This window comes from Microcaecilia unicolor, chromosome 11 (genome assembly GCF_901765095.1).
Source record: "Microcaecilia unicolor chromosome 11, aMicUni1.1, whole genome shotgun sequence".
In the NCBI taxonomy this organism is placed as follows: Eukaryota; Metazoa; Chordata; class Amphibia; order Gymnophiona; family Siphonopidae; genus Microcaecilia; species Microcaecilia unicolor.
This window is the reverse complement of record NC_044041.1, coordinates 77,254,605-77,280,489: the sequence shown is the minus strand read 5'-3', so window position 1 is coordinate 77,280,489 and position 25,885 is coordinate 77,254,605. Positions and strand designations below refer to the sequence as shown.

General features: G+C 43.9%; 1 protein-coding gene across 1 annotated transcript in view; it reads right to left on the bottom strand.

Annotated features, from left to right (window-relative positions):
• Window positions 1-25,885, bottom strand: part of COPE (coatomer protein complex subunit epsilon) — a 39,512-nt gene that overhangs the window by 7,805 nt on the left and 5,822 nt on the right. Inside the window, exons 2-8 of the mRNA XM_030217327.1 lie at window positions 20,628-20,690; window positions 20,234-20,334; window positions 17,511-17,663; window positions 16,240-16,293; window positions 14,776-14,857; window positions 2,703-2,858; window positions 2,090-2,158 (exon numbers count right to left, since the gene is read on the bottom strand). Coding sequence (XP_030073187.1) covers window positions 2,090-2,158; window positions 2,703-2,858; window positions 14,776-14,857; window positions 16,240-16,293; window positions 17,511-17,663; window positions 20,234-20,334; window positions 20,628-20,690 — 678 coding nt within the window. The remainder of the gene's footprint in view (window positions 1-2,089; window positions 2,159-2,702; window positions 2,859-14,775; window positions 14,858-16,239; window positions 16,294-17,510; window positions 17,664-20,233; window positions 20,335-20,627; window positions 20,691-25,885) is intronic.

Genomic DNA, 25,885 nt, shown 5'->3' with positions numbered 1-25,885 from the left:
AAACTGCATTATTCTAAAATGACTCTCTTTACTACTTCGGAGGACCTGGGCCTGTGAAGTTCCAACAGAAAAAACATGCTTGTAACAGCTGCGTCCCAGTGTGCAAAGAAAATACAGCATGATAGGCTTAAAGAGCCATGTCAATTTACACAGGGCCTTCCTGCCAAAAGAAAGCATTTCTTGTAGAAAACCTGCTGCATGTAAAGCCATGCAAAGTATATGGCTTGATGGAAAAAGTAATATTTTGTATAACAATTCTTTAAGCAAGCACAAAGATGCTTTAACCTATGCCCTAAGAATAGGTGAATAGACATGTTTGGAGCTACTATGGCGCTTAAGTTGAATCTGCAGAGCAGAGACCATCCCAGAAATCTTCTGCAAGCTCTTCCTGCTCTACCAAATAGGACCTCTCCTGATTGCCATAAAAATCTCCAGACAAATCACCTTCCCTAAATCTTTTTGGAGGTGGAAGAGCAGGCTTGACAGAATTCCCTGCCCCAGCTGCTGCATCAAAAAGGCCTGGTACATCTGGAGCACAAACTCAGGAGGAAACCCCCTTGCCTGAGTAGGCCCAGATTGCACCAGAGCTCCCAAAATACCAGAATCCGGATTGGAGACATTGATGTCCGAAGTCTGTGCACACGATGGCGAAGATGGAGCAAGATTCAAAATGGCCGCTGTTCGCGCCAAAAACCGCGGGAGCGGCCTCTGGCCTGACCCCTCAGAACTTACTGACACCGGCATCGACGGCAATAAACTTTGAACCGACAATGGAACTGCCGACGACGAAGGCAAAGAAGGGCTCGACACACCCGCCAGAGCGGTACAGTACTTACAGGAGCTGGAAGAAAAACCCCGACACTGGCGGACAGCACATCGTTTCAGCATCTCTGACATGGCGGCGGCGCGCATACCACGACGGCGAAGGAACGGGAGCTGAAGACTGAATCCCCGAAGCAGAAGGAACCGTAGAGCCCGACGCTCCATTCACCGCTGTACAAAATTTGCAAGCGCCGGAGGAGCCAACCCCCCCCGACGCTGACATACAGCGCACCGCTTAAGCTTTGCCGACATCGCGGGAATGCGCGTGCACGCGACAAACTAGTTGGCGCCTAAAATCTTTTAAAGCAAAAGACGCTCCGAAGACAAACGTAGCGCTTACCAAACTACACACCCGCGAAACTCAACCATAGGAGAACCAGAAACAGAAAAGTTCTCAGCGTTTGTTTTTTTTTTTTTTTTTTTAAGGAGCTGCTAACATGCACACAGACAGAAAAATAATAAACACTAAACGGAGCTGTCTGCTCGTTAGGTCTATGGGGAAGCACTGCTTCTGCTTAGCTTTCTCTTTTTTTTTTTTTAAATATTTTATATTTTAAACCTGGCTGCCTCTCCCAAAGGCAACACCCTTTTGCTTGTCAAAAGGGGGCCCTTCCCTGAAAATTTTTACTGGTTAGCAGGGAGGTGGGGAGGAAAAGGGGGAGGGACCCGGGACACCCGAGTATAACACCCCTGAGGCAAAATTGAAATTCTAACAAGCCTCCAAAGAATTCACTTCTGCTGGGAGACTGAGAAAATACTGAGGCTAGGGCTAGGGTCACGTGACCAGGGCTCCTATTGGCTCGCTAGAGTCAGAGTTTTTTTCTCAGTCTCCAACCTGCTGGAAGGCGAGCACAACCCATCAGTCCAATCCTGGGCCGGTCCGGAGGGATGCTAAGGAATAGAGGGTTAAGTGACTTGCCCAGAATCACAAGGAGCTGCCTGTGCCTGAAGTGGGAATCGAACTCAGTTCCTCAGTTCCCCAGGACCAAAGTCCGCCACCCTAACCACTAGGCCACTCCTCCACTCCTGTCCCCAGGGGGTTTACAATCTAAGTTTGTACCTGAGGAAGTGGAGGGTTAAGTGATTTACCAAAGGTCAGAAAGCAGTGAAAGTGGGATTTGAACCCTGGCTTCTGTGGCTCTCAGAGCACTGCTCTAACCAGGAAGTGACTCCTCCACTACTTTAAATTCTGAGCCAAAGAGAGATGACAAGACGAGATATGAGAGAAAATAGAGAAATAACTTCCACCCCTCTCCAATGTTCTTACCTCTGGAGCTTTGCCTAAGTGCTGAGACAAGACAATAAAGTTGATTAGGGTCTCAGGATAACTGCTGTCCTGGACAGAGGGAAAAAAAAAAAAAAAAACATGTACATGAGCCCTTGTTAACTATGTGGAAAGTTCCAAATTTCTGCAGCTTTTTGTTTCTAGCTGAAAAACTTCAAACCCTAAAATATAAGGAAATAAACTCAAATTCTTCTGGGCCGTTTGCTCTTAGTTTTGATAGATGCAGATCCCATTGCTGGTCCTCTCATTGCCAACAGGGATCACTACTTTGGTAGGCACCCACCCGCCTCTCACTGAAACCCAAGCACAGGACCTCTCCAGTGCACCTCATGCTGACGGCTGCAAGAGACTGAAAAGGTCCTGCGCAGCAGCTTGACTGTTACATATAAAAGATGAAATATGTTTTTCACACTATCTCTTTGTTAACTATGGACCAGGGATTTTCCTGGTATTTAATGGAAAAACGACTTAAAACATTTCCCCCTTCCCCCCAACTGTAATTTGTGGCTTTAATTCTAGAACAAGCAGCTGGAAGCATACAACTAGAGCAAACTCACAAATAGAGAGGCAGGAATTAAGCAGGGTAAACTAGCACCTTGTCTAGGGCTTCTTGCAGGACACCCTCTGCATCATCCCACTTGTTCTGCCCCATGTAGCAGGCGGCTTGTCCATTCAGCAGAAGCAGCGTTGCCATGTACTTATCTGCCATCTCTTGGAAGATGTAGTAAGCATCTTGCAGCTTCTCACCCCCCTAGGAAAAAGAAAGTTATTACAGATAGGCAAAGGTAACAAAAAGATTAACATGAACTACACTACATGCAGCGGTAATGTAATCCTCCCATCACTACTACAATAAGAACAGCATTAAAAAAAACAAAAAAGACCTCACAGGTATAAATTGTAGGGCTGCATTTTGATTAAAATTTTAAATTACGAGAGCTGCAGGAATCTGCTGAGTGTGGACCTGTTAACATCAAAGCAGGCATCGAGAGAGGCCCTTCCGCTTTGTGAAGCTAGTGTAGGGTCTTGAAGTCCCTTAACAGCGGAACTCTGCCATGATACGCGGCCTGTGGTCGTGTGCCTGAAGGGGCAGGCCATGCTCCTTTAGAGCCTCATCAGTGCCAGGAGAGCAGGAGCAGGGCCAGGAGAGTATATTTCCCCAAGATAGGTAAGAAGAGGAAAGCCCAGGGCTCTCAAGGTGGAAGTGCTGGATCTTCTATGGTTTGTGGTCCGATGGATTTACATGCGATTTCAACTACAGCATTGACATCTCTGGGAGCATTGAGCATTTCCCCTCCTGGCGGGGCTTCTTTCTCCTCTAACATACTCCACTTCCTCAACCAGGTATGTCTTCCTTAGGGCTCCTTTTACTAAACGGCAGTAAGCCCAATGCGGGCTTACCGCTCGCTATACAGGAAGTACCGCCAGGCTACCGCAGCAGCCCAGCGGTACTTCCCACCCCTAGACCGCCATCATTTCCGGCACTACAAAAACTTATTTCTGTAGCGCTGGAGTGTACCCGGCGGTAATTGGGCAGTGTCGCACGATGCCCAGGAGCCCTTACCACCACCTCAATGGGTGGCGGTAAGGGCTCCCCCCTGAAATGGCTGTGCAGTAAGTGCTTTACTTGCCGCACGTCCGTTTCTTGTAGGAAAGCGAGACTTCCCTTTTACCAGCTGCGGTAAAAGGGGGCCTTGGTGTGCGTGTTTTGCCAGCACTGGCTCCGTTGTGCCACACCTTGGTAAAAGGGGCCCTTAGTTGGTGCACAGCCCTCTCCGGTGGGCGTGGACTCTTCCCATTGACTGGTACTGTTGAAGAATCTTCAGTAACTGCTGTGGTGCAGGGCACTAGTGATCCTTTCCCTATGCCTGTTCAAATTTCCTCTGATTTATCCCAGTAAGGTGCTATTTTGACTGATAAAGGGATTTCACTTCAGGCTATATGGCAAGTGGTAAACAGAACTGAACATTTGGTGCAAGGGACTATTCTTTCACTTTGCAAATTTTCTCAAGAGAGTACAGCTAAAATACAGGAGTTGGACCAGAAACTTGTGAAAGTGGAAACAGTTTTCCCCAAAGATTGTAATCAGTTGTTGATCAATCTACAGCTGTTTCTGTTAAAAGATGGCAGTCTGACCCATTCATATCTGGAAGCTATTCAGAATAAATTGCAGATTAAAACTCTTAGGATACTTAATTTTCCAGTGACTCACTACCTGGCTCCGTTGAAGCTCCTAAAAATGTATTTGAAGAATGTTTTATAATACCTTCATGCAGAGACGTTATCTGTTGAGAGTATATATTATATTCTTATGAGTTCTGTCCAGGTTAGAAAGGAAGATAAAATAGATCAGGTTTTTCTACTCCAGTTGATACTTTAGATCTCTATCAGTTTCTGGAATCTTCACAGGATTTGATAACAAAAAGGGCTACTCTTTTGGTTAAATTTTCTTCTGAAATTGAAAAGACCTCCATTCCTAAACTTTATTTCTCTAAGAAATCTGTGCCTTTCTGTGGTCAGTTGGTTTATATGTTCCCACATGTAGCCAGATACACTCAGTTTAGTAGAAAGCAATTCCTCCAGCTGAAGCCAAAAGCTTTAGCTGTGGGAGCAACTTTTTTTCTTAAATTTCCTTGTAAATGTCCGATTCATCATGGGAACAACAGATATATTTTTGTTGATTCTTCACTATTTAGTATCTTTTCTTTCACATAAACCAGTTCTTTCTGAGTAAGTTTCTTAGTGTTTTATTATGGCTGTTTGAGCTTTATTGGAGTACAACAAATATATTGATATGTGCCTGCTGTTTTGCTGGCTTAGATGGTTATTTACCTTTGTTTTTTGTTTTTCTATCTTGCTTTTCTGTTTCCTACAGCTTCCTAGATGTGGACCATGGTTAACTGTATATTTTCTTCTATTTTTATAATTATGACATAGAATGTTTTACTTATTTTCTTTATTTTGTATTGTAGAATTATGGAAATAAAAAATAATAATAATGTAATTGCGCTTAATCGCAGGGCATAGCCAGCAGTCCATGGGGGGGAAGGGGGTGTGTGTGCACAGGGATGGACTGGAAGAGGGCATGCATTTCCTCTACGTTCTCTTCCCTCACCCCCCCCCCCCCTCCACATTAGATATCATACCTTTGCTGGTGGAGATGCCGAAGCCCCACCAATGTAAGATATCCATTCCCAAAACAGCCCCCTTCCTCCTTGTACTGCCTCAAGAGTGAGGAAGTCAGTGGGGTGCCTCCAAAAGCCAAAGCTTTCATTAACTGAGTATGCTTGGGGAGTGCCAGCATTGGTGGCTGGAGGCATCCTGCTGACTTCCTTGCTTCCTTTTCCAGGCTGAAGAGCCCTAACTTCTTAAGCTTTTCCTCACATGAGAGGAGTTCCATCCCTTTAATCATTTTGGTTGCACTTCTTTATATCATTTTTTCAATTCCACTGTATCTTTTTTGAGACGCAGCGACCAAAATTGCACACAATACTCAATGTGAGGTCTCATCATGGAGTGATACAGAAGCATTATAATATACACAAACTTATTGATCTACTAACAGTAATCTGCAACCTGTCATTATATTAATCTGTGGTACCTCAGGATTGGAGGGTGGTCAATATAGCGCCAATTTTTAAAAAGGGTTCCAGAGGTGATTTGGGAAATTAAAGACTTGGTAAATCTAAATGTCAGTGCTGGGCAGAATGATAGAATACCAAACATAGTTTAATGGGACAGAGTCAATATGGATTCAGCCAAGGGAAATCTTGCCTCACCAATTTGTTTCATTTCTTTCAAGGAGTGAATAAACATGTGTATAAGCGACAGCCAGTTGATACAAGTGTACCTAGATTTTCAGAAAGCTTTTGACAGAGTCCCTCATAGGAGGCAATGTTCTATTGTGGATTGGAAATTGGTTAAAATATAGAAGACAGACTCCTCTCAGAAGTCCTCCCACACATTTGAAAAATAGCATTTTGCTTTGTCTGATGCACAGTGTTTTGAGGGAATGGGTGACCTTGTTGGGGGGTAATACTATAGTATCCAATCAGCTTCCACTACGTAGCAATCTTCACTTTTCGCTAGGACAGGATAATTTTAGCTTTCGCTGGTGGGCTCAACAGGGGATAGTTCTGTTGGAACATGTTCCTCGGAGTGATGGGTCTCTTTTTCATGTCAAGAATTTCAGCATCATTATCAAACCACTGCTGGGGATTTTTTTTTTTTTTTTTTTTGCCTTTGGTCAATTGCACTACTATGTTCGGTCTTTGAACTCGGAGGGTTTGGCTTTTCATTTGAGGGACAAGTTGCAGAATATTTTTTGGAAAGTTTCCTAAAGATGGTTTACCAGTGTCTGCATTACATATGGAACTACAACGGCTGTCTCTGTTTTGCGACCGTGGCCCTTTGCATTATTGATGGTGTGCGGATTTAGGGCTTCCTTTGAAGGCATTAAATTTGTTGACACTGGTAAAACGTAGTCCTGAAATTTCGGTTAGTGCGGAGTTGAGGGAATGCCAGTTTTGAGTATTATACAGAGCATACTTTACCCAGGACTAGGTCTATAATTCCCGTAGGCTCAATACCCCAATTTGTCTCAAATGTGCAAAAGATGTTAATTCTTTTCATCATGCTTTCTGGTTGTATCCCACAATCAAACTTTTTTGGCGGGCTGTACTTTGGTATATGGAATCACTATTGGGCCATGCTGTTCCATTTTTGCCAGTGGGCCTGCTGCTGGATAAATATAAAGCTTTTGGGTTACAGAATCATGGTAGCTGCTTTTAATGTGGAAGGTGGGGGTGCTGGAAAAGAAAGTTATATTGGGTATTTGGACCAATGGAGATGTACCTTCCTACTGGGCTTGGCACAATCATTTTCATGGTTTAATGCTTTTGGAGCAAGGTCAAGCTAAGGATTCTCAACAGAAAAAAGTTCTTTTTATCGGTTTGGAGCCTATATTTGCAATCCTTGCCTAACAAAGCAAAACACTTAATTCTTAACTCCTAAACCACTGGGGTGGGGGTCCTGCACTGCTCATTTGGGTAGGCTGTGTTTTCTTTATTTTGGTCAGAGCTCAGGTGGAGGGTAGGGGTGGAGAGGGTGGACAACGTTGTGTGGTTTCACTGGGTGAAGCAGATTCTCATTGGGTTTGGTGGTGGGGGGGGGGGGGTTCTTTTCATTCTTTCACAGTTCTTGTTCAACAGTTTCTGCTTACTGGGGAGCGGGAGGAGAGTAAGGATCTAGGATGCCATTGTCAAATGTTGAACATTGCATTTGTTTGCTTGTATTTTCTTCATAATGTTCAATAAAATTGTTTAACTCCAAAACACAGAAAACAGAGGGCACAGTTAAATGGCTATTTCACTCAATGGTGGAAGGTGAACAGCGAAGTGCCCCGTGGCTCTGTACTGGGATCAGTACTATTTATTTATAAGCGATCTATAAATGGGAAAAATGAGTAATATGACGAAAATTGCAGATGACACAAAACTATTCAAAGTTGTTAAATCACATGCGGACTGTGAGAAATTGCAGAACCTTAGGAAGTTGGAAGACTGGGCATCGAAATGGCAAATGAAATTTAATGTGGACAAATGCAAAGCAATGTACTTTGGGAATAATCCAAATCATAATTACTTGATGCTAGGTTCTACATTAAGAGTCGTCATTTTGGACAAAACATTGAATCTGTTCAGTGCACAGTGGCAGCCAAAAAAAGTAAACAGGAGTTATTAGGAAAGGGATAGAAAATAAGACAAAGAACACCACTAGCGGAAAACGAACATAATCCCACATCTACTCCACACATCAGTGTAACAAGTCTACCCTAAATAAATTGTAAGCCACATTGAACTGATATCTAGATTGGACAATGTGGAATACAAATGCAGAAATAAATAAATAATGCATTTGCATCACTCCATGGTGTGGCCTCACCTCGAATATTGTATGTAATTCTGGTTGCCATATCTCAAAAAAGATATAGTGGAATAAGAAAAGGGCGACCAAAATGATAAAAGGGGTTGGAACTCCTCTCATAGTGGAAAAGCGTAAGAGATTAGGGCTCTTCAGCTTGGAGATAAGATGATTGAGGGGGGGATATGATTGAGGTCTACAAAATCCTGAATGGAGTAGAGCAGATAGACCTGAATTGTTTACTTTTCAAAAAGTACAAAGATGAGGGGGCACTCCATGAAGTTACATCGTAATACATTTAAAATGAATAGGAGAAAAAATATTTTTCACTCAATGAATAGTTAAGCTCTGGAACTCATTGCCAGAGGATGTGGTAACAGCAGTTAGTTTGTCAGGATTAAAAAAAAAAAAAAGGTTTGGACAAGTTCCTGGAGGAAAAATCCATTAACTGCTAAACTGCTATTAAGGTAGTCAAAGGGAAAGCCACTACTGGAGTAGAGCTCACATGCCGCCTCTACAGAGGGCTTTGCTGTCCTAGTGGTTGATGCAGTCGCAGGAGCTGGATGTGAAGCTTCCACTTCAAGGAGAGGCGAGACAGAGCTTAACATGGTGTCTGCAGGAGGCAGCATTGTTGAAGGGGATCTGGACGCACCAGATTGGGTCGTAGTCACCACAGATGCCACTCATGGGTTGGGGGTGCATTTCCAGGGTCAAGTGGCGCAGAGCATCTGGACCAGAGAAAAGAACCACTGGACGATAAAGAGATTAGAGACCAGGGCAATTAGCCTAGCTTTTGCCAGACCAAAAGGCAGGACACAGAATTGAAATTTTGGCCCAAAACCGCAAAACAAAGGAATCTCTGATGAGCCTTCTGTACAGGGATATGCAAATATTCTTCTGTCAAGCCCAGGGCTGTCGGAAACCTTCCCTTTCTGATTACCTAATGGTTAGTGCAGCGGCCTGAGAACCTGGGTAACTGGGTTCCATTTCCACTGCAGCTCCTTGTGACTCTGGACAAGTCATGAAACCCTCCATTGGCCCAGGTATAAAATGAGTACCTGTATATAATATGTAAACTACTTTAATTGTAACCACAGATAGACGTTATATCAAATCCCATTCCCTTTCCATCTGCTGGAAACTGAGAAATACTGGTTGGATGTGGGCTGCACAGGGCTTTTACAGGTCACATTGAAATCAATAGTTCTCAGTCTCCATCTGCTAGTAGGCGTGCGTAAACCCAAGCATATGGATTGGACTAGAGGGATGCTAAGGAAATTGTGATTTTTGTTTGTATTTACAAGCTGATTAGAAGTTGACAAGGATGATTTGCAATCTTTACTCTGCTCTCCCCTTAAAGGCTCCTGGCTTTCTTTCACCTTTGTTGCAACCTCTCTATCAGAATGCTTAACTTCCCTGTTTTCATAGTATCCTTCAAAAATAGCTCACTCTGAACCATGCATTCCTGAGTGACTGTCAGCTTTTCCCCAGGTTCTAATTTAAAAGCTGCTCTATCTTCTTTTTAAATGTCAGCACCAGTAGCCTGTTGCCATCTCAGTTAAGATGGAGCTCTTTGTGGAACAGAATGCATCTTCAAAAAGATATAAAACAGGATGGAGTCAGTCCAGAGGACAGCTACTAAAATGGTCAGTGTTCTTCACCATAAAGCGTGAAGGAAGAGACTTAATTTTTATTTATATCTGCATTTGTACCCCGCATTTTCCAAACTAGTTGTAGGTTCAATGTGGCTTATAATTTACTTAAATTAGATATGTTACTTAGAGGCATATTTTCAAAGCACTTAGCCTTCCAAAGGTCCATAGGTTTCTATGGACCTTTGGAAGGCTAAGTGCTTTGAAAATATGCCTCATAGCCATTTAGTGTTGATGCAGGCCTTGTAAACTCTTTGAGCAGGGACTGTCTTTTTTGTGTATGGTGTACAGTGCTGCATATGCCTTGTAGCGCTATAGAAATGATAAATAGTAGTAGTAGTTCAGTTCTGTTTGTGATCAAGTGTTGGTTGGTGGTCAGCTTGACTGTGTGGGTTCATTGAAAAAGAATTTTTGAAGAAGTGGGCTTTCAGGTGTTTTCAAAATGTTGGGTATTTGTTTGTGCATTTTAGGTCTTTCGGAAGTGTGTTCCAAGTCTTGGGGCAAATGTATGTGAAGTTGGCTGCGTATGTAGATTTGTATTTTAGGCCTCGACATCTGGGGAAATGAAGGGTGAGATAGGTTCTTAACCCTTGATTGCGTTGCGCATTTGTAGTTCTATTAGGTTTGTCATGTATTCCGGTGATAGGCTAAAGATTATTCTGTAGACCAGAGAGCATATCTTGAAGGATATACATGCTTTAAAAGGCAGCCAGTGTAAGTTTTGGAGTAACAGTCTTGTACTTTCAAATTGATTTTTTCTGAATATTTTTTCTTGCTGCTGTATTGAACAAGTGTGCGGAATACATCTCTTGGGAAATAGTTTTTTATGCGTTTCAATTTCCACACAGTTTGGAACATTTTCTTTGTGGTATCTGAGATTTGGTTTTCGAAGGATAGATTGTGGTCTATGGTGACTCCTAGGATTTTTAGATATTGGTAGGGGTGTTCCCATGGCGGATATTTGTGAAGTGGTCGGTGTTGTGTGGTGATGTGAGTATCAGGCAGTGTGTTTTTTACTTGTTCAGTCTAAGCTTGAACAATGATGCCCAGGACTCCATGGGGTTTAAGCTGTCCACAATCCTGGTCATGATTTCATGCACATTCTTTTTGAAAGGGATATAGATTGACAAATCATCAGCATATATATATATATATATATATATATATATATATATATATATATATATATATATAAAGGGGATGAAACCTTGTTTGGATAGTGATTGGGCAAGGGGGGTAAGCCATGTGCTGTCAGTTCTGCCGGTCCTCTGCCCCTGGAAGTTGATGTCAGCGAGGGCAGAGGACCAGCAGAGTCGACTGCGCATGCCTGAAGGCTATTTTTTTTTTGCAGCCACTGGGAACAGGGAGCAGGTGGCATTCGGGACTCGCAGAGGTGACTGCCAAGGAGGTTGGATGAAAACAGGTGATGGGATGAAGTCAAAAAACTGAAGTCAATAGGTCAGTCTCTTTCCCTTCCCATTCAAAAAAAACCAAGCAAACCTATTAGCTGCTGCATCCGAGTTGTCATTCTTTATTGTTGGTAGCATTTTTTATTTAATCTCACTTATATTTTTAAACAGGCTAGCTTGTGCAGCATACAGATGTACAAAGAGGAAGTTTAATAACAGAATAACTTTTCATAGGTAGAGTAGTAATTTGTTATAAATCATAATCAGTGTGTCATTTGGAGGGGCTGGTTATAGGGACAACCTAGCACTGTTATATTTGTGTAGAGAAAAAGATGGAGACCTGTGTGGCTGGGGAGGAAGAGGCAGAGACCTGTGTGGCCGGGGGGGAGGGGACGCATAAAATTGCTCAGACACAAAGGGTGACATGAACTGAAAACGTTTGGGAACCACTGGTGTAGAGTATGGTCCCTAATTTTAATTGAGGCGATTTCCACTTGCGGTGTTATAAATTCCGCTATGGCTTCCACTGTTAGAAAGGATCTGTAGAACACTGCAATTCCCCCACCTCTTTTCCCATTTCTGTTCCAATGCAAGATTTTATAGACTGGTGGGCACAGGTCCAAGATCCCATTGGTATTGGTAGGTAATCGTCCTCTGTTAATGAGTCTGTGGTAATTTTCATTAATTGGCATTCATTTGGGTTTCTGGGTTTTTTGGGTTCCTTTCTGGTCTTCTGTTGTGATTGGGTGATTTCCATTGACTGGATTACCCCGCCTATTGTGAGAAGGCAGGTGAAAAGGGATCAAGAAAGTCACGAGGAAAGGGGGTGCAGAGAGCAGGGGAACTCCAGCATTCAGAAAGCCGGGCTACCGGAGGCTGAGAGGTTAGCAGGGTTAAGGAAGAAGGGGAGGAACTACCATTCCCAGAATCCCTCTCTTCCCCACCCGGCTGTGCAGGAGCTAGGGGAGGAGATAGAAGATTGGGAAATGGTTTCTGAGGAAGGTAATGAGGGCCAGCTGGAGAGGTTGGGGGCGGAGGAAGCTGGAGATGAGGATAAAATGGAGGTAACTGAAGGACTGGGGGAGGAACAGATGGAGATTGGGGCTCTGGCCCAAACCGGGGAAGGTATTGTAAGGGGGTGGCTGGCAGCTCCTTGGAGACGGTGGTGGAAGGCCGGAGGAGAGAGGCTGAGGCACTGGGGAAGGTCTCTGCTAAAAAGGGGACAGGTGCTGACCTCAGGGAAGAGACAGGAACTGAGTACAATTCAAACCCCAGCATGAACAAGGTGAAAAAGAGCTGTTTATCTGTGCTGTAAGATGAAGCAAGAAAAGCTGTATAAACTGTTTGATACTGGAAAGTGCTGTGACTACAAAATACAGAGCGACTGTGTTTTCTTTCTGCTTATGCTCTGTTCCAAAGAGAAGTAATTTTGGTTAAAAGGAGTGAAGTTACATGGACTGTTTAAACCTGAAAGGTACTTTGGCAGCAAACTTTAACTAATGTGCTAGGTCCTGATTAGAACAGGACTAATCAAGAAGACTGCTTTTGTGTTAAAGTAAGGACATTGTAGGAGCTGCTTGGGCCTGAAAAGGGGCAGGACCTGCAAGAACCTGGAATCAAGGTGTTCCTTTGTGTTTATGTTGAATGGAAGCAAGAAAATAAAGTTTTTTTTAACTTATAAACGTTTTGCTTTGATTGAGCCTCTGTGGAAAGAACAGAGGGAGGAGGGAGTCCTGCGAGCTCTCAGGGGTCTGGAGCCGAGTCCCAGAGCAGCCCAAGGTGGTGTGGAGCGAGGCAACGGCCGCGTAAAGAAGGAAGCTAAGCAGGGTCGAGCCTGGCTGGGTCCTGGAAGGACGACCCAGTCACACTATCTATTTGAGCTCAACCTGGGTGACGCAGGTTGCATAGTACTTGTATTTTGTTGTTTTCATCTCACGTTAAGGTTCTGTGGTGGTTAGTAGCGTTAGGGTTGATAGCCCTACTAGAAGTCTTGTGATGTGCATTTTCTCTCTTTTGGTGTGCTCCCTAATCCCTGTTTTTTTTGTTTTTTTCTAGGAGGAAGTATAACTCTGCTTGTTGTGTACCTGTCCTCTTTAATGCAGAAGTTGTACATTTGCAATTGGTGTGTTCCTTTTCGGTGGTTCCAATAAAGTAGGTGTGACTTTAGATGTGTACCGCTTTCCTGGGTCTCTTTCTCCCTTTGCTATGATATCGCCATGCAGAATCACCTTAGTTTCTCAGAAAGGCAAGGGTTCATCAATGTGCTGGAAGTTAAAGTCTGCCTACCCAGTCCACTTCTTGAGTAAATAGTTTTGGAAGTCTTTATCCTGGTGGAGGAATCACCATCACTTATATTTTTGATATGCGGAGATGTCTAAATTTAAACAGATATCTCCATTAGACCAATTTCCATTCTGACTATGCCGTATTTCTCATGTGCTGTAGGTATTCACATCTTTTAAGGAATTAAAGGTGTTTTTTGTTGTTGTCCCCCCCCCACCAATTGCTCGAGCTCTGTATACAAAACAAAAACCCCACTTGTATATATGTATACTTTAGAAGAAAGGCAGGAGAGGAGAGATATGATACAGAGATTTAAGTACTTTTATGGCATAACTGCATAGGAGGTGAATCTCTCAACTGAAAGGAAGCTCTGGAATGAGCATAGGATGAAGATGAAAGGGGACAGACTCTGCAGTAATTTAAGGAAATGTTTCTTTACGGAAAGGGCGGTCGATGCATGAAACAGCCTCCCGGTGGAGGTAGTGGAGACAAGGACTGTAAATATGGGGACAAGCACATAGGGTCTCTAAGGGAGATGAAGGGATGATAGAGATGGGCAGACTGGACAGACCATAAGATTTTTAGCTACTGTCATATTCTACGTTTGTCTGTTTAAAGGAATCAAGTGCTGGGTCCCTGATCGGCACTGGTTTTCAATCTCAGCCAAAGGGGCCCATCTTCAACTCACAGGTCAGGCCAAGAGCAATGCTCTGTAGGCATCTATCCAATTCTACAATGCAGAGCAAAAACTGTTAAGAGACTGACCTCAGTGGCTATGGATGCTCTCCATTTCCAAAAACTATATGTACCATACAAATAACTCAAATTTTTAAACTGCAAAAGAACCTCAGGTTAAGAAGTTGGAGATGCAGAAAAAGTTACCATTACATGCAAACAAAGCTACTGGCACACTGCTGCTAGAAAAGATCCAGCAGTGACAAGGTGGGGCACAAAACAGTCAACTTTTATGCAAATGTTAACACAACTGTAACACACAACACACACCCTATTCTCATTGGGAACAATTTTAACTTTGCAGATACATCTCCACTGCATTCCCAAACATGTAACCGCATCAGCTGCTGGCATGTAATTACTATCAGAGACCCATTAGCTATGGTTTCATACTGAGCTTTGTCTTTAAGTGCTTTGGACAATCTGAATTTCCATTACAGTAATGAGCTTGCACAGTGCTTACAGCCTGCATGAATTTCCTGCCCAAATCCCCAGACACTTGCCATTACCACTTCCAGCAGCTGAAACGCCCTACTCTCCAATGAAATACTACAAGGCAGGGTGTTATCAATGCTCAAGATAGAAAAGTTTCAAGTTTCAAGCAAAGCACCAGTGAAGCCCAATTGCCAAACAGGCAACATCAGAAAATGGTTAGTGATGCACTTACCAGAGCGAGATTCACCCAGGCTGTGGCCAGTTGTGTGAGTGTAGCATCCTCATCTTGCTCTTGCATCTTTTTCAGTTCTTTGCTGTGAAGAAGAATCCAGACAGGATGGAGAGAAACATGAGAGCGAGGCAAACAATTTCATTTAAAATACTGGAAGATGCCAAGTATAATGTCTATGAGAATATAAAAATGGGGGGAGGGGGAGAGAGAGACTGGATAAGCAGAGTCAGATCACAGGATGATGCAGAACAGAAGCTCCTGGGGCTAGCACTAAGAAACACCTGAATGTGGTATTTATTGTAGGACGTTTAAGTATTAGGTGGCCATATATTTGTATAACACAACATAACTTCACGTTAGAAAAGTGGCAGGAATCTCTTTAAATAAAAGAATACCAGAAGAATAAGCCTCATCCAAGTACCTCTGCAAAGCAGATCCCTCATTACCCAGATGTCACTATCAGACTCATTTTCAAAGCACTTACATTTACAAAGTTATATAGTAACAGATGGAACTTTTGAAACTCTAAGTGCTTTGAAAATATGTCTCTATGTGACTCCTAATACATTTGGAATTATACCCTGCATTCACTGAATTAAAGGATCATGGATTTGATATACTGCCTTTCTGTGGGTACAACCAAAGCTGTTTACATCCCACAGTACTACTCCACTGCCAATTCGTGTCACATATTTTACTGTATGTGAGCTTATAAAAGCCTACTTTCTTCATTATGCCCTGGACTCTTTCTGTTTTGCCCTGATGGCAAAGGGTAATTCGGCCTGCATTTGTAGAGTGCCGATCACCTGACTTACATGCCCTAACTTAAAAGCCTCAATAAAATCTGCTGCTTCCGAAAAAGGAAAATAAAATACATGGACATATAGCAACCTCACTTCAGAAAAACTTCACAGCTCCCACTGCATATTCCAAAGTCTCTTCGCCCTTCACTGCCTTAGGAATGAACAGATTGTAAGCCCTCTGGGGAAAGGAAAAATACCTACTGAAGCTAAATGTAACTCATATTCAACTACTACTGAAAAAGGCCTGAGCTAATCCAAATCCCTCATCATTGCTCCATGACAGCTTCTACCGTGTAACTTGTTATGCACATTAAGGTTCCTTATCTGCGCAGGTACAGCTGTAGGGATTTTATTGTAATATGAGATAAAAGTGATCAGCATCACCGTGCCAAGGGAGTCTTATGCTCTTTTGTTCTGAACATGGCCCATTTCCCATGGCACAAATGTTCACGGAGTACTAAAAACCCACACAGCTTTCCAAGCTCTGTAACTGGCTGCTGGAACTGGGACATATCCTTAGTACTGTGAACAGAACAAATGGACAGACTGGAAGGGTCCAAGTCTTTTTCTACTTTAATATACTAGATTTGTGTCTCCTGTGCTAAGACATTTGTGTCTCACTTCTAAACAAACACGAAGGTCATTCAGAACAGTCACTTACCGGGCTAGATCCAGCCTGTCAAGCTTCAGCAAGATCTGTATTATCATAGCTAAGCTGTAAGAAAACAGATGGCAGATAAAAATGTTGAACCGTGAGGGAGGGTATAGGGGCAGGGGAGGGGTATGAATAGTAGGTTGAAGTAATTATGGGATGTTATAACAAAAGAAAATGTTGGAAAATGTTACAAGTGATTATTGTTCATTGTAATCCTCTCGTATAAATAAAGATATAAAAAAAATGTTGAACTGTTATTCTGCAGCCTCAGACGTATTCTTGGTGTTTGTCTGCGGCAGTTCCTCCGCAGGCTGACAACACTGATCTGAGGTAGTGTTTTTTTCTTTTCTTATCTCGATCTGTCACTGAACAGGACATATGGAAAGGCATTTCAGAAAGGCCGTCCAACTCAGAATATGGAAGTCCAAGGCTGTATGTCAGATACGGATGTAATTTTTTTATGTTTTTTAGAACAGGATCTGCTGACATACGGCCTGTTTTGAAATACATTAGAAAGGGACGTCCAAGTGCTGGCTACATCCAGCATGAACATCCATTTTACAAACTGAAACATCTGAACTATGACCAGGGCAAAACAAGGGATGTGGATCTTTGTGGCAGCATAGGAATGTCTATATTATAAAATGGCCACACAGGCTATACCTCCATGTGGATGTCTAATGTTTAGAGCATCCGCAGGAGAACCAAGGCATAGAACTAGAGCTGCCAGTTCAAATCCCATTGTAGCTGTAATTCCCCCCTCCTTTTTTTTTCTTAAATTGTGAGCCCCTCCCCCAAGGGACAGAAAAACACCTACTGTCACTTCCCTTACTCTGTGCAGTGGAGAATTGTTACAAGTATCAGGTCTAAAATTAGGCATCCTTCTTTTTGGACATGGGAAGTCCTTACCCATTCTAAAATTGGAGCTGGAAATCCATATTTTGACCCCTCCCTAGTCCCGCCCAAAAATTGCCCAGACCACACCCTCTTGCCATATGGCTGTACTGCAGTTTTAGAGGTCCATATCATGGTTTTAGAAAATCAGGATTTGGACGTCCATGCAATATGAATGTCTAAATGCCGATTTTCAGACATCCAAAACACAAACAGAGCTTCTAAAATAAGCACCACAGTGTAGTAATTAATAAATGAACAGAGGGCCAGCATTAGCTCTGCTCTACCACTGATATGTCTCAGCCAATATTACAGGCCCATTCCTCCTGATTCCAGAAGCCTGAGCAGCTCATTCTCTAGGAGACCAATTGCTTATCATTTACCACTCCAAACTGTCCCCCTGGTGAAGTGTGCGCAGAGCAGCATCTGTGTTCATGTCATGGAAATAGATTGAGGCAGCCATTAGCAGGAATGTTGTGTTTGTGACATCCACGCTTTTTGCCATCTTCTTATCCAACTCAGCAACAATAGCATCTCTTGGAAAAGAAAGAGCATAGAAAGTAAGATCCGAGCTCTTTCCTGTAGCATTCAACATTTAGAGCCTGGTTTTAACGGGACGCCTATTTTCTAAATGCTAATATTCCTCACTAATGATTTCCACCATCCAACTAATATACCGTGGACCTCAGCGGTGCACCTCACCAGTCATAGTTTAAGCTGAGTCTTATGCACCCACTTCCTCTTCGGTCCAACAAATCAAAAAGTTTCTTTTACATAAACTTATAATTTTTTCAACGTTAAGCAATTAAATATAGTTTCTCTTATTCATACTTTAGAATTTACTTTACCCAAGTATACCGAGAATACTATAATGCTTCTATATCGCTCCATGGTGCGATCTCAGCTTGAGTATTGCGTTCAGTTCTGGTCGCCAAATCTCAAAAAAGATATAGTGGAATTAGAAAAAGTTAAAAGAAGAGCAACCAAAATGATAAAGGGGATGGAACTCCTCTCATATGAGGAAAGGCTACAGAGGTTAGGGCTGTTTAGCTTGGAAAAGAGACAGATGAGGGGCGATATGATTCAGGTCTACAAAATCCTGAGTGGTGTAGAACGAGTAGAAGTGAATCGATTTTTTATTCTTTCAAATATTAGGGTTACACTCAATGAAGATACAAGGACATACTAAAAAAAAATAGGAGGAAATATTTTTTCACTCAACAAATAATTAAGCTCTGGAACTCTTTGCCAGAGGATGTAGTAAAAATGTAGTAACAGCAGTTAGCTTATATGGGTTTTAAAAAAGGTATGGACAAGTTCCTGGAGGAAAAATCCACAGTCTACTACTGACACAGACAAGGGGGAAGCCACTGCTTGCCCTGGGACTGGTAGCATGGAATGCTGCTACTAAATGGGTTTCTGCCAGGAACTTGTGACCTGGATTGGCTACTGTTGAAAACAAGTTACTGGGCTAGATGGACCACTGGTCTGACCCAGTATGGTTATTCTTATGTTCTTATGAATAAGAGAAACTATATTTAATTGCTAAAAGCTGAAAAAGTTATAAAAGTTTATATAAAAGAAACTTTTTGATCCATTGGACTGATGAGGAGGTGAGTGCGTAAGACTCATTAGCTAAAAGTATATGGCTGGTGAGATGCACCAAGGTCCGTACTTATTAATTGGATGGTGGAAATCGTTATTGAACAGTCATTATAGTAGTATTTTATAAACACAACATAGGCACCTAAGTGCCTTTATAAAATAGACTCTTAGAACCAGCCCTTGTAACATGCAAAATGCCACCACACGCATTAACCCTACTCTAAAGTTGGTACTCTACACATGTGCATATTTTATAAAATACACATCGCTGCTATGGCTCTGGGATTGCCTACACATGGCATGATATTTATACGCATGTATATCACCACACAATTGTATAAAAGGCCTTTTCTTCTTGTAAAGCAGGCTTTTCATGTGAAACAACCTTTATAAAATTATCTCCTTAATGCAGGACACTTGTGCAGCGCTACAATCAGCCTGCAGGTGGTACCAGTGGACTGTTACTTAATCCTAGAAATGCTGCTAATCTAGCTAAATAATTCTCACCTCCAACATTCTGAAGTTTACTCTGTGGCAGGGAAACACTGAAGCCCTGCACTGTTGGTACGCTAGGCTGTCAGCACCACTTACTGTCACTCATAGACCCGCCCTCAGCCATGCCCCTTCTGCACATACAGTAATTCGCAACCCCAACGTTCTAAATGAAGCCTCAACCGGAAGTGTGAGGCGTCGAGATATCCTTTTTGCCCATGACTGTGTGCCCCCCCCTCGCGTCACTACGTGATGACGACAAGGGCGGAGCACTGACACTCCAGGAAGCTCCATCTCCCCCTGCCTCTCGCCGCCCATTTCACATACGGAGCCCGCATCCCACACTGCCTCGCACTTCACAGAACCCCGGCAATTGTAACCCCTCCCACCCACCCAAACACACAAACACAGGCTCAACGCGCACTCGCTCCCACACCCCCCCCCCAAGGCCGTCGCTCGCTTGCCCCCCACCCCGGAGGCCGCCACTCACCCCCCGAGGTCGATGGAGGCAGCGCTTTAAAGTAATGCCAGCTGAGAGGCCGAGAAGCACAGTACAGCAGCCTCGCGTTCACCTTTCCCCTTCTCTCTCTGTGTCCCGCCCTCATTTCCGGTTTCGCAGAGAGAAGGGGAAAGCTGAACGCGGGGCTGCTGTACTGTACTTCTCTTCCTCTCAGCTGGCATTACCTTAAAGCGCTGCCTCCGTCTACCTCGGGGGGTGTCGGCCTCCAGGGGTGGGGGGGGCCAAGTGAGCGACGGCCCTGGGGGGGAGGGAGCGTACCCAAACAGCGCGCGACGTTCCTGCCAGAAATGCGGCCACAGCATCGCCAAGGACTCCCTGCGAGTGCCCTTCAAGGTGCAGGTAGGTGCTCGCGCTGCAGCACATGGGGGCAGGGAGTAGGGCTCGGATACCGGCAACCACACACACACACACAGGAAAACCTTGCTAGCGCCCATTTCATTGCTTTCTGAAACGTGCCTTTTTTTACTAGTGTTTTGATAACCAGTTTACCTGCGTCTCTCATCTGAAAGATATTCTGCAAACATTCGAACAGCTTCGAGCTCAGCACCAGCATTTGACCTGATTTCATCCAACACAACACCATATTTTCTCTGTTAAAATTTAACAAAATTACTACTTAGGCTTCCATTAAAAACTACAAAGTCCACCTAATTACTTTATATCTCTTCAATAGAAATTTGAATCAACATATTAAGACAAGTGGTCAAGGCTATTAAACAAACCTTTTTGACAATGTGGCCCCTACTTCAAAAATAATGAAGACCACTAATCTATAGTGACACAGCAGGTTGAATGGACCAATAGGTCCTTTATTTGCAAATAAAGTTATACATAAATAGAAATGAACTATAAACAGCACACAGGTCCATTTAGGATCACATACCTGGGCAATGTATGCTCTGTACAGAAAAACATCTCTTTCAACTTCCTTCTCTGAACTGGAAACCTGGAAGGAACATCAAGATGTACAAAAAAAGCATTTCTTGAAAATAACAGAATATCATTTGGTAAGCATGTTGTCATGCACAAACAATAAAAGTATTTATTTATGCTGGCACATACCATCTTTGTGGAACAAACCCATTCAAAATGGCTCACAGTAGAAGAAAAAAAAAGCATAACAGTAGGATATACAGTAGAAAAAATAGGCAAAATACCATAATAATAAACGTACTCAATATCACAAAACGAAAAGAGTTTCAAACTTCTCCTAAAAGATATGGAAGTCTGAAGAGATCTACGAACCCCAGGGAGTTTGTTCCATGGCTAATGACCATGAATGTTCTCCTCCTCCACTGTTCTTTCCTAAGTATAGTGAATCTGCTGAATCAAAACATTAGATCTTACAGGACATTTCCCTAGTCAGTATGGCTAATGCTACGGTCAAACGTAACTTGTTTATATTAAGTTTCCCTACTGTTCGTAACATCCTTTACAATCTTCATTAATATATCAAGCAGCCTCCATTTGGAATTCCCTTCCCTCTTTTCTTAGGCAAAGAGGGCATTATTTTGAGTTTAGGAAGCTGTTAAAGACTTTCCTTTTTAGGAAATATCTCCCTTAATTTTATAGATATTATACTTTCCTGTTTTGTGATAATAATAATTTATCATTGTTATAATTATCTGCAGTATGCTCCTTCTCTTGATTGCTGCCCGCTTGGAACTTGTTGGTTCTAGCGGGTCATAAGACCAGAATGTTAATGTAATGTATTCCCACCTTAAATAAGATCTGTTTGAGCGCATAAACTAAGTGTTGACATTGAGTTATTGGCAATCCTTGAAACAAATTTTTCAATTACCCTGAGCAAATCCTTTTGTTTGTACAAATCCGACTTCTCAGGGAAAAATTAATTTGGTGCCCTATTCGGAATGGCAGCCCCTGAAACCTGCAGGCAGCTGCACTCTAGTACCACTAGCAGCATCTTGTATAGCAAAAGAATTTAAATAAAAGCCAGATCTTATGCTTTCCACTTTTAAAAAAAGCTGCCAAAGGGAGGAGTCCAAGATGGTGGCAGTATTGGCTGTGTGAGTGGCTTGCTGTTTCGGTTGCTGGTAATTTACCCCCCCCCCCCACCCGCCAGTGCTAATGCCGCATACAAAGAGGAAGGGGGTAGTCAAGAACACACCTTCTGTGCTTTGGGAGCCACCCCCTGAGTCAGCAGCCTATAGACTGCTTCACAGTTGAGGCCCCCTTGCCATTTGGGGAAACGCATCTACTCCTAAGGAATGAGATAGGAGAATCGACTTCACTGGGGCTGGAATTCACCCCCAACATCTTCAGTGCCTCTGTGTCCGGCGTCACCCGCTATGGGTAAGACCATTGAAGAGGGTGTTGCTGACAGTGTTGTTCGACCAGAGGGAAAGAGATCTGGAGAAGGTGTTTGTTCATCTTCTACCATGGAGATCATACTCAAAAATGTCTGGAGAATGCTGCAGAAATTGTACTCTGTGACTGGAAATATATCTACCGAGGTAAAAGCACTGGGGCAGAAGATGGACGATCTAAGGTAGTGGAGCAAGTTAAAATGGATTTTTCAAGGTTTCTGAATTTCCCGAGATCCCCTGGAGAGGCATAATCGAACGCTCATCTCCATGGGCGTCTATCTCCGAGGACGGGTCCGCGAAGGGGCGGGCCAGACCATATTTTCGAAAAAGATGGGCGTCCATCTTTTGTTTCGATAATACGGTTGGTGCCGGGCAAATGCATCGCACTTAGGCGGATTTGAGCTGGGCGGTATCGGTTTTCAGCAATAATGGAAACCGAAGGCGCCCAGCTCAAAAACGAACAAATCCAAGGCATTTGGTCATGGAAGGAGCCAGGATTCAAGTGCACTGGTCCCCCTCACATGCCAGGACACCAACCTGGCACCCTAGGGGGCACTTGTAACAATTAAAAAAAAAATTAAAATACCTCCCAAGTCCATAGCTCCCTTACCTTGGGTGCTGAGCCCCCCAACCCCCCCCCCCCAAAAACCCACTCCCCACAACTCTACACCATTACCATAGCACTTATGGCTGAAGGGGGGCACCTAGATGTGGGTACAGTGGGTTTTGGGGGCGGTTTGGGGGGCTCCCATTTACCAGCACAAGTGTAACAGGTAGGGGGGAGGAAGGGTCTGGGTCCACCTGCCTGAAGTCCACTGCACCCATTAACAATTGCTCCAGGGACCTGCATACTGCTGTGATGGAGCTGGGTATGACATTTGAGGCTGGCATACAGGCTGGCAAAAAAAAGTTTTTAAAGTTCTTTTATTTTGTTTTTTTAGTGGGAGGGGGTTAGTGACCACTGGGGGAGTCAGGGGAGGTCATCCCCGATTCCCTCCGGTGGTCATCTGGGCAGTTGGGGCATTTTGGGGGGACTTGTTCGTGAAAACAAAGGGTCCAGAAAAAGTGACCCAAATTCTTGCTTCTGGCGCCCTTCTTTTTTCCATTATCGGCCGAGCACGCCCATCTCTCCTCGGCCGATAAACACGCCCCAGTCCAACCTTCACCACGTCTCCGACATGCCCCAGTCATCTTTGTCCATTCCCGCGACAGACTGCAGTTGGAGGCGCCCAAAATCGGCTTTCGATTATACCGATTTGGGCGCCCATGAGAGAAAGGCGCCCATCTCCCGATTTGGGTCGAAATATGGGCGGTCTTTCTCTTTCGAAAATAAGCTTGCTGGAATACCACCTCTTGATTTATTTGAGCATTACCTTATTACCATTTTGAAATATTCCCTAGAAGCTATTTCCCCAGTTAATAAAACATATTATGTGCCTATAACTGCATGGAAATCCTTGGGAGAATGTGAGAGCGGATGGGAACAAGGGATTCAGCTGGCCTCAGAAAGAGCTACATTGTTAATTTCTCTGGTTTTTGAACAAGATTTAAATGCAATTTTAAGATTGTATTTTAGACATGCATTGGACTTATTTCATGGTAAATGTATTTGGATCTACCCTGATGTGAACAAAATCTACTCAGGAGATGAGTAAACAATTTTTGGCTATGAGGAAAGAGACTAGAGACCTTGGCGCTACATTTTTATTAGACTATCTGTAAATGAATGATTACATTTGGAGGAACTAAATATGTCTTCTTTGCCCCAGAACAACAAAGGGCTTTTCTAGATATTAAGAAGATACTTTGAGCAACGGCTATTGGACTTATTAGTAGTTATGAGTTGGGGGGGGGGGGGGAGTTAGTCTGCTAAGTCTTATGTTTGTTTAAATATTGGATGTTTTCTATCCATTTTCTTCTTTTTTGCTTTCTCCTGGCTTTTATGTCCTTCCCATATTGTAGTAGTCTAAGGAAGATTTGTTATTATTTTCTTGATTTCATTATATACCTCATAAAAGTTTTCTGTTCATGTTGCTTAAGGTAAAATTATGTATAATCATACCTGATAATTTTCTTTCCATTAATCATAGCTGATCAATCCATAGACTGGTGGGTTGTGTCCATCTACCAGCAGGTGGAGATAGAGAGCAAACTTTTGCCTCCCTATATGTGGTCATGTGCTGCCGGAAACTCCTCAGTATGTCGATATCAAAGCTCCATCCGCAGGACTCAGCACTTAGAGAATTACACCCACGAAGGGACACTCTGCCCAGCTCACCACCGCCGAAACGGGGGAGGGGAATTAACCCAGCTCATCCCCAAACAAGTGGGGGAGGGGAATCCGTCCAGCTCATCCCCGCGGAGCGGGGGAGGGACACCACACCCGCCGATGCGGGGGGATCTGGCTTATCCTGCAACCGCAACCGCGGGAGGAGCTGACTGACCCTAACACCGCCGAAGCGGGAGGGGTACAAAGCTGCCCTACAGCCGCACGAAGCGGGAGGGAGTGCCGGCAGAATTTATGTCTCAATCCAGCCCCGTAAAACGGAGGGGAGAGGAATGCAGCAGCTCACTGTAACACAAAGTCGTCTCAACTCTTGAAGAATCCAAGTGAAAGAAGAACTTGAACACGAAGTCCTCCTGAAGTAACTGAAGGCTAAACTTGAACCTAAAATTCAACCAGAATATAAACAGTACAGATATCTGGGAGGGGCTATGGATTGATCAGCTATGATTAATGGAAAGAAAATTATCAGGTATGATTATACATAATTTTACCTTCCATATCATCAAGCTGATCAATCCATAGACTGGTGGGATGTACCGAAGCAGTACTCACCCAGGGCGGGACATAGAAATCCCTGACCTCAACACTGAAGCTCCAAACCGGGCCTCAGCCACAGTCAAACGGTAATGCTTGGAGAATGTATGAGCCGAAGCCCACGTTGCCGCCTTGCATATCTCTTCCAAGGAGACGGATCCGGCCTCTGCCATCGAGGCCGCCTGAGCTCTCGTGGAGTGAGCCTTCAGCTGGATAGGCGGCACCTTCCCCGCGGCCACATAAGCCGCTGCAATGGCTTCCTGGACCCATCTTGCCACTGTAGGCTTAGCAGCCTGCAGACCCTTACGAGGACCTGCAAACAGGACAAACAGATGATCCGATTTCCGGAAATCATTGGTCACTTCCAAGTATCTGATGATGACTCGTCTCACATCCAGATATTCAAGAGCAGAGTACTCCTCTGGGTAGTCCTCCCTACGAAAGGAAGGGAGACAGAGCTGCTGATTCACATGGAAGCGAGAACCAATCTTGGGCAGGAAGGAAGGCACTGTGCGAATAGTCACTCCTGCCTCAGTGAACTGCAGAAAAGGCTCTCGACATGAGAGCGCCTGGAGCTCGGAAACTCTTCTGTCTGAAGTGATAGCCACCAAAAAGACTGCTTTCAACGTCAGGTCTTTCAGAGATGCCCTCGACAAGGGTTCCAAAGGCGGCTTCTGCAATGCTCTTAGCACCAGGTTGAGATTCCACGCAGGCACCACTGAGTGCAGAGGAGGGCGCAGGTGATTAACTCCCTTGAGAAAGCGCACCACATCTGGCTGCGAAGCCAGGGAAGCACCCTTCAGGCGGCCCCTGAAGCAAGCCAGAGCCGCTACCTGGACTTTAAGGGAACTGAGCGACAGGCCTTTCTCCAGACCTTCTTGCAGGAACGCCAACACTGAAGAAATTGGAGCAGTGAAGGGAGAAAGTGAGCCTGCTTCACACCATGCTGCAAAGATACGCCAAACCCTGGCGTAAGCAGTAGAAGTAGAGCGC